This window comes from Mobula hypostoma, chromosome 13, assembly GCF_963921235.1.
Source record: "Mobula hypostoma chromosome 13, sMobHyp1.1, whole genome shotgun sequence".
NCBI classification, from domain to species: Eukaryota; Metazoa; Chordata; class Chondrichthyes; order Myliobatiformes; family Myliobatidae; genus Mobula; species Mobula hypostoma.
The window spans coordinates 28047984-28057731 of NC_086109.1; the positions used below are offsets into that span (position 1 = coordinate 28047984).

Genomic DNA, 9748 nt, shown 5'->3' on the forward strand with positions numbered 1-9748 from the left:
TTCCTGACAGACACACCAACCAAATTGTTTTAAATAGAGAAATAAATAGACTCACAGCCATTGGTATTAACACAGATAATGTGTCTTTCACAAGTGGAATAATGCAATAATCTGAACCATTGCTCAACATAAAAAAAAGATAATGAAGTCTGTACTGACTGCAAATATGTCTTTTTAAAATGTTAAACTTTTCAGATTTCCTCTGTTCTCCTGTACTAACAGAATAGCTTACATTCTTAAAATCAAGATTAAGGATCTACAACAGGGGCTAGCTCTTGAGAATTTCTATATAAGGATATTCTGACAGGAGAGAAAGGCTGAAATTAATATATATATATATTGTTGGTAAGCATAGAAATCAGTCAAATCTACATTGCTCACACCTTGCCCCAAATAACATTGGAGTTCCTTTCAGTTAGTCTTTAAAAAAAAACAAACACTTCAAATGAGAACCTAGATTTTCTGTAATTAGTTCAATAAGCATTTGGTACACTGAACAACAAAACTTTCATTTGCAAACCAGGTGCATTATGTTATACACTGAAAATCTTCAGCGATTATTTCTCTGCCAATTAGTTAGATAAACTGACACACAATGGAAGTACAAAAAAGATTTAGGTTCAAAGTCGACAGCAGGCCAACATCCTTCCTGAAACTGCATGTTACTTACACTTCCTGATTCTTTACCATGCAAATATGAAAGTGATGATCAGAAGTAATGATTGCACATCGGTGTCAGAGAAAAGTTACCAGGCCTACACCTTACAAAGCAAATTCATTAAATTGATTTGATTAAAGTTAATAATAACTGGGGTTTTGTTTTAAGTAAAATTAGAACAATGAAACAGGCTGATGAAATTTATTAGCCTTTTTTTTGGTCACAACTTCCCTGGAGCACAGCCACCTAAACTGGTACGCCAGTTCAATGGCTGCCTGGTTTTGTTATTAAACATGGGCAAACACAAGAATGACAATAAGCTTGTCAGATCATATCGAAGAAGTTTCACAATTACTTCCAGCTGCTAATTATTACTTAAGGTCAGTTCACTTAAAAAAATAACTTCCTGCCAATAGCTTTCCAGTATTTGTACCATACACTGCAAGTGATTAAGAAATTTACTTAATTATAATTAAACATTTTCTGTGAAATGTTCTGAAGTTGCTGGAAGAATTTGCAAAGCTAAATATTTTATGAGTTAGCTACAATGCATAATGTCTCAAAAAATCCCCCCGTTACACTGCTCAGACAAATAAATCAATGGCAGTGTCCTCCTCCAGCTCAACATCATCAGCGCTGAGGCCCTAACTATACTCAACTGGCCCCACTGAACAGAGTCTGTTACTGTATTCACATGCCAAATATCAGACTGCCAAAGAAAAAACAAAAATGTATTCCAACCTCTGCCATGATAAAAGAGACAAACTAAAGGATTCAAAGGTATCCCAAAAACATACCACCCCCACCAACTCAGACCAGTCCATCACCACCACTGAGCACATCTACGTGAAGCGTGCTCGCAGGAAAGCAGCATCCATCATCACGGACCCACACCACCCGGGTCATGCTCCCTTCTTGCTGCTGGCATCAGGAAGTAGGTACAGGAGCCTCAGGACTCACACCACCAGGTTCAGGAACAGTTATTATCCCTCAACCATCGGGCTCTTGAACCAAGGGGGTGGGGGTAACATCACTTGCCCCAAAGTGTCTTTTGCAAAGTGATTGAATGCCCAGTTGGTAGGGCCTTTCATTGATTCTATTATGGTTGTTATTTATTATGGATTTATTGACTATACCCACAACAAAATGAAACTCAGGGTTGTAACTGGTGACATATATGTACTTTGATAATAAATTTAGTTTGCACTTTGAACTCTTGCTATGACTGTTCAAAGTGGGGAAGCACTTTCAGGATGGTACTGAGCTTTGAGTCCATTCATCGGGAGTGTCTTTGAAGTCAAGGGCAAACAACAAAGGGGCACACTGTTTCACAAACGGCACAATTGGCAACTTCATCAAAAAGCCTGTGCGGTAGACTCCTTTATCAGCCACCACTACAGAATAAGAATGGAAGGAAATCATCCTTGGACTCAACAGACCTGCTAGGAAGAGAATGCAGAGTGACATTTAACCCCACGTTTTGAAAGCTGTGGAAGTGCTTTACAGTAATCCAAGACTATGAGAGGCATGATATAAATTCAAGTCTTTGTTTTACAAACCCCCATGAGGAAAAATTATATGGTGTGAGAAGCTTTGTTTCAAATCAAATTTAGATATATCTGTAGATCAGGAACTACCATTAATCAATGGCTCCTCATCATTAAGTAATTAATCAATTTGAAGATACAGTAATTATGCTGCTGATGGATTAAGTCCTAATGTTAATTTAGCATTAAGATGGTTCATTTATCTCAGAAACTAAAACCACAACAGGCTTTGCCATCATACTGCGTAATGCTGTCATCGGTTTTGTTCAAAATTTCTGATCCAATACATTTTGATGCAACATAACAGAAAGCCAGTAACCATTTACTAGGATACAACTCAACTGAGTAGGCTTTTGATCCCAACATTTTACAGTGGAAAGTAGCAGACCCACATGTCCAAATTACAGTATTAAAATTCAGCTGCAATTTCTTTCTGTACTTAATTCTGAACGAAAATCCTCTTTTATGATAGCTGTGCCAGAGTTCAAAGTGGTGGATGAAGTGGGTTATGTGAGCTGAAGATAGCCACTACTGTGTGTATTTATCCTTGGCATTAACTTGTGAATTATCCATTTAATATATGAAGTAAAATTATAATTATTTTCTGAAATACCGCTAAATCAGCTTCACAATCAGGAGGGATAAAAACCAATAAGCATAAGACTAATTAAATATTCTGCAATTTACTCTGTTTTCACATCTTCATTTTCATTTCTCCCTCCTATCATTGCCAAATTGATATCCTAAATAAATATAAATGTAGTTTATTTATTCCTGTTGATACCTTACTAGGCAAAACATTCCAACCCATACTTGCAGGCTTTGTTCTCACTTTCCACCGGTCTGATAAATTACGTTGTTACTTTAATATAACTGTATAATACCAATCAGTGCAAAATACCAACAACCCACATCACAATACATCTAGGTACTTCCAAATGATTCGTCATTGGTAAATCTAAAAATACTATTGACACCCTTTGGGACGATGGGAGGGGAGTCAACCTCTTGAGAAATGTAACAAAAGGATTAATATATATCATACTTCATAACCTCTTCACGGCTCAACTATGATCATATCTGGTTTAAAGGGAAGCAAGACGGCATTATTCCTCCCCAGTCACACCCAGGAGATATCCTTTCCATATCAGTGAAATAATTCAGTTTCGTCACCTTTTCAACTGCTTCATCACTTTAATGAACAAAGGCTACGCGGTCGGGCAGAGGTAAAACCGCTTATCACACAACTGTATTTATTCCTCTGAATTAATGTGATTTGGAACCTACCACGGTAACATGGGCATGTCACTTACTGCCAAGGTTAAAGGGCCACTTTTGGTTCATTTTCATAATCAGCATTTTAATGGAAGCCCATTGTCTCTAGATATCAAATGCCCAAATCAAAAAGCAGTCAATGTCAGGGCAGTGAGTGATCAGTTCACATGCAATCGGTTCTTCTTTGCCAAAACACAACCAATGGCAAATAACACCATGCATTCAGATTGTATTTAAAAATACAAAATAACTTCTGTCACCTTGTCAAGCGAAGAACCGTGCACAAAGCACCAACACAATGGCTTCCTGGCTTTTACTGTCCTATCAGCACGAAATCACCCAATAATAATGTCTTACCTTAAAGCGACTTTGACACTACAGCCGTCTTGATTAGTCGCCATTATCGAGCGCAGCGTGCGATATCAGTCAATGAAAGTCTGGATCCTTATTGAGGTGTTTCAAAGGTAGAAATAGAGGTACATATTTCACAGAACTTGAACCGTGTCATCTTGCCGTTGCCGATATCAAGGCGGCTGAGGCACGATTGCATTTGCAACATCCTGTGTTACATTGTATTCGCTGCGACTCCGCAATGCAACATCCACAGCAGCCCAGAGCGCTGATTGCCAGGCAACCGAGCTCGCTGCCTGGGCGGGGTTAATCTTAGATTGGCGTGTACATTTGCCATTCGCAGCCTCGGGCACACTGAGTGGGCGGGCTCAAAACGAGGATCCTCCAATAACGGCGAAGCAAGTGAAAAAAAGGAAGGACTGACAGCTCCACTGGCAGGAAAAAAGGGAACTCTTTCATCAGAAGATTGCGATTCTGCTCAGATTCAAGAGATCTGAATGCTATTTTTACTTGTTAGATTTTTTTAAATGTATGGTTTGCAAGCAATTCTTTTTGTGAAAGGGTGACCTTTCCAATGCAAAAGTATTATCTCTGCAGGCTAATAGTCCAAGGGATCAGTGCCAAGGACAACTAATTCACTCCTTTGTAGGCTAGGGATTAGGAATGTCTTGGAGGCACGTAGACATTTTTGAATTATTCAGGCGGTCTGGATGCTGAGAAGTTTTTTTTGTGCTATAAAATATTAATGAGACAAAAAAAGTTAAAAAAAAAGACACGCAAAGCCATGTTGATTATGTATGCCTCTTAAGGTGAGAACATTCTAATATTTTGTGAGAGGTATAATGGAGTAAATGGATATGGCTGGCCATCTACACTATACAACAGTCCACAATGTAGACAAGTAACCAAAAAGTAAATGGAGAATAGACCCTTCTTTCAAGGCAGTTGGAATATAAAACTGAGACCGCTCTGCCTCAGTGCCAATCTTTTACAGAGTCCCTCTGTATTTTAATTTGGGCTCCATACTATAGGATTTTTTTCCTGGAATTATCTGCCATTTAATAATTTTGGGATTCCCTTTACTTAATTGGGATGCAATCATGGTATGGTGTGTTCACTTCAGCTAGTCTATGTATTTATTGGAGGGAATGCAGGAGCACAATAATTTGTAAAACCATCTTTGTAATAGATTTTGAGTTTTATATTTAGGTACAATTATTCACTCTGATTTACTTTACAATAAGAGTTTGCTTTCGTCTAAACCAAATACAATTTGAAGTGTTTCAATAGATTTCCCTTTACTTATCTCTTTCATACATCATATCATCTTTTGCTAATTAATAGCCTATCTCATTTATAGATGGAAAAGCATCTTTGTATTGTGCTTTGAAAATTATTGTAATAATAACTTACAATAACCATACATCATCTGGAATCGATTCCCTCTGAGCATTGCTGATAGGTCCTTGTATATACTTTATACTTTATTGTCGCCAAACAGTTGATACTAGAACGTACAATCATCATAGCAATATTTGATTCTGCGCTTCCTGCTCCCTGGATTACAAATCGATAGTAAATATTAAAAAATTAAATTATAAATCATAAATAGAAAATAGAAAAATGGAAAGTAAGGTAGTGCAAAAAAACTGAGATGCAGGTCCGGATATTTGGAGGGTATGGCCCAGATCCGGGTCAGGATCCATTCAGCAGTCTTATCACAGTTGGAAAGAAGCTGTTCCCAAATCTGATCGTACGAGTCTTATATACCTTTTCATGTTTAACTTAATACTTTGACTCCATTTAGGAAACCTTCACTGTGAGACAAAGTTGATATTAGAAAATGTTTAAATTACATTTATATTATTATCAGTAAAATGACTAAAATTTCCATATCTATTTATTTTAGTTCTCGCCGAATGCATTAAGATGATGGTCTTTCTCAGCTAAGTTTATTTCATTTTCCTATAATCACAATTGGTAAAGCTAATCTGTTCATTGTTCATTAAATCACCAGAATTTACTTAGCACAAAATACATCCAAATCTCTTTAAGCTTGAGTAAACTGCTTCTTTGTAAGAATGACACAGAATTTGTTTTCAGATTTACTGCAATCTTACGTTATCATTTTCTCTGAAAGCTACAGTTTTCCATTACTAAATATTTTCGAGAGCATCTTAAAAGCTCACCACTTGACTTCAAAGAGAATTTGCCCCAAAACTGACAGATTTTTTCAGTAACAGTAACAGTGATAAGTAATTATGTTTAGATATTGATGGCTTTTCGCTGTGAGGTTATTAACTTTCTGATTGTTATGAAGAGTGAAACTCAAATGCTTGCGTCCTTGGCTCGTGAACTTTGTGTTAGTATCACAAGCTCACCCCAAGCAAAAACCTTAAATGTTTTCAAAGTCAATTTGTTTTGAAACAGACCTCATACTTACATACGGAAAACAGTTAGTTACTGATGAAGTTATGAAAATTTAAGCTTTACTTCTTCTGTATCAAGATAATGAGATCTCTAGCTATAGGCCCAACTTAATTTCTCTCACTTTCTGGGTCTATTTCTGTTTTGTAAATCCATGTAGTTAGTCAGGCACTTTCACTTCCCTGTAGTTGTAATTTCTCCCCCATTCTATTGTGCATTAAAATGTCTATTTTGTAGCTAGCAAACCAGCACCAGCAACGAAAACAGAAAAAGGAACAAAACACTCAAGAGTGAGCAGCATCTGTGGAAGGAGATACAATTGATTTCTTTGGGCCCAGGATTTTTCACAAGAATACCAGATTAACTTTATTCACCATATCTACTTATTACTGTTATTTTGAAATCACTTCTACACCACTTCTTTTCTGTTATTGGTTCATTTTAATCTGGTTGAATGAAAACAATTTGAAGCATTCTTTAAAAAAATCTAAAATCCACAAGTATACACAAAGAACAAAATACATTGATAGTGTGCTTTCACAATCTCAGCATGGTTTGCCACTAATAAAGTAGTTTATGAAGTATAGTTTTTTGCATTAATACAGCTGCCAATCTGTGCAAAGCAGACTCTGGCAAAAGGAAGAGATAAAGCCCGGATAACCTTTCCTGTTTAGGTTAATTGAGGAATAAACATTGGCTCATTTATTGAAGATAATTTTACTGCCTTTCAGAGTAGTACCATGGGATCATTTAGATCCACCTCAGAAAATGGACTGAGTTAGTATAATGTCTCATTCAGGGAGACAATGCTCCCTTAGTACTGTTCTTGGCTATTTCCCTACCTCCAAAATTTTTCTATGAATGTGGTCCTATTATATTTTTCCCTCATCTCCCCTAATTCACAAATATCTGATGTCTGCTGAATGATCTGCATTAGGCTGTTGCATGTGTTGGCTATCTTGTTCTTTCTATCGTATAATTTGTGTCCACCATCATCAATTTATTTTAGAGCATAAAAACATTATTGGCTCTCATTCCACCCTCACATTCAATTAACAGATAATTTAATGGCTGTGAGGTTAAGGCAGAAAACCTTTGTTGCTATTCAGAATCTCTGCCATGTAACTTAGTTGGTGATAAATACTCTGGTTGATGAGATGGATGGGTTTCTTTTGTTTTACTCTGAGATGGATGGCTCCCTGAGGCCCGGCACTGACCTGGTAAACCTCATTACATGTAAGGCTGGTCAGTTTAAGCAACTGTTGTAGTTCAGTATAAATTAATCACAGCAGTGCAAAGTGAGAACCATGGCAAAGAGGGTGTTTGAATGTGGACTATTAGAGCTAATCAGGTCTGGGACTTCCAGAGATCATTGAATACCAGTTAATAGGGGACTGGCCACCTTAATGAGAAAACATTACGAAAGTGCATTGTAACTTAGAAAAAAGTGATTTGCGATGGTTTTGGCTACACAGATAAAACAGCTGCAGAAGAAAATACACCGGTCCATGTTTAAGTCATCAGTTTTTTTTATTAATTGAGTACCTGTTGTCATTCAATAAAAGATAGAATGGAACAACCATTTTCATATTCTCAATGAAAAGGAACATTGGTTCTTCTAAAGCTCCATACAAAATTACACCGAGGAGGACCAAGGCCAGCTGCATATTAATCAGGAATACAACACGAGCAGCTTGTACTTACATCTTATCTTTACTACAGCAAAATATCTGAACACATTTCACAGGAAAGATTTCCCTGGAATTAAACAGAGTTGTAACGAGAGATATAGTTGTAAAGACTTTTTCAAGGAAGCTGGTTTAGAAAGACAGCATCCACAATATATATTTAAACAACTACCTCCTAGTATTGAACTATAATAGCATTTATATAATATTGCATAATTTGAGGGTAGGATTATAAACTAGCAAAGGACAGTATCATATATGTTTGACCAAAGGCAGTGATAGCAAAATGCGTGATTAACCATATGGCAATTGAATGCAGTTGAGTCCATCTAAAATGGATCGCAGCGTTATAAGGAATTAGGGTCAATGCTGTAATTTTTTATAGCCTTCTGTTATCTCGGCATCATGCCCACTTAGTCATTTATTCTAGAAAAATTTTAATATTATCCTAATAATTAAGAAACAAAACTCTTTTGGTCTCAGCTGTTCTGCTTTATATACGACTTCTGTTTTAAATCCCTGAACAAATTAGTGTAATGTGCGTTTCTGTCCATTATTATGACATTTACAGTAATTTGATATCTTTTCATAGCAAATACTGTAATTTATTTGGATGGGACATGACAGTTTTAGCCTGAGGGACTAATATTTAGTTAATTAACATGGGATTATAAACAAACCTTTGTCTCTTTCAAACTATAGCTAAATAGGCACATTCGTATTTGTCTACAGAGAAGGACTACTACAAAAGCAATTGTGCCTGAAGCTGTATGTATCACATGCTGAGTCTCTGGTTTCAGTATGTTTTCCCATATCGCTAGTGAGAAGGATTACACATCAGTCGTTCTTAATAACTGATAAGTCAATTGTCAAATATTTCATTAAAACACATTTATTAACAGTAAAGGGAACTATGTGAAGTCTACTTTACAGATACACAGTTTGATAAATTACAGATCTAGACAGCAAGCAGAAATAATTGTCACATTGTGACACTATTAAAAGGAGACTTGAATTTGGGATGTGTCTTTATAGAATTTCAGGCATCCCCAAATCATTTTCACACAGTTAAGTACTTTTAAGGTATGGTCACTTTTGTAATGTGTAAAATATGTCACTAATTGAATCCAAAATTGGCTTGGTCATGGAAGACAGAGAGTAGTGATGGAGGAGCGTTTTCTGGCTGAAGGTTGGTGGCCAGTGGTGTTCCATAAGTTTCAGTGCCAGGGCCCTTGGTGTTTGTAAATTAATGATTTGGGTAAAATGTAAGTGGTCTAATTAGTAAGTTTGCAGGTAATATGAAAATTGGTGGACTTGTGGACAGCAAAGAAAGCTGTCAAAAGGTGCAGTAGGATGTAGATCAGTTGCAAATTTAGGTGGCGAAATAGTAGCTAGAGTTTAATTCTCACATGTGTGAGGTGTTGAATTTTGGAAGGTCAAATGCAGGAAGAATGTAGACAGTAAGTAGCAAGACCTTTGGAGGTATTGATGTACTAAGAGATCTTGGGATGCAGGTCCATAGCTCCCTGTAAGTGGCAACAGAATTGGATAGGATGGTAAAGACAACATCCAGCATGCTTACTTTCATTGATCAGGGTGTTGACTATAAAAGTTGGAAAGTCCTCTTAAACTGAAAGAATGTTGTTTAGGTCATATTTAAGTATTGTGTGCTGTTCTGGTTGTCAAAACATAGGAAGGATATGAATGTATTGGAGAATATACAGAAGAGGTTGACCAGAATGTTGCTTGGATTAGAGCATATTAGTCACAAAGAAAAATTGGACAACAGGCTTTCTCTATAA

The 9748-nt window shown here is 36.6% G+C and overlaps 1 protein-coding gene across 3 annotated transcripts in view; it reads right to left on the reverse strand.

The window, feature by feature from the left end:
• Nucleotides 1-4094, reverse strand: part of kif21b (kinesin family member 21B) — a 163362-nt gene extending 159268 nt beyond the window's left edge. For all 3 annotated transcript variants that reach the window (XR_010020103.1, XR_010020102.1, XM_063065499.1), the window contains exon 1: nucleotides 3838-4094. Coding sequence is in view for 1 of the 3 variants with exons in the window: in XM_063065499.1 (XP_062921569.1) it covers nucleotides 3838-3881 (44 nt within the window). In the remaining 2 variants the exon portion in view is untranslated. The remainder of the gene's footprint in view (nucleotides 1-3837) is intronic.
• Between the last annotated feature and the right edge of the window lie 5654 nt (nucleotides 4095-9748).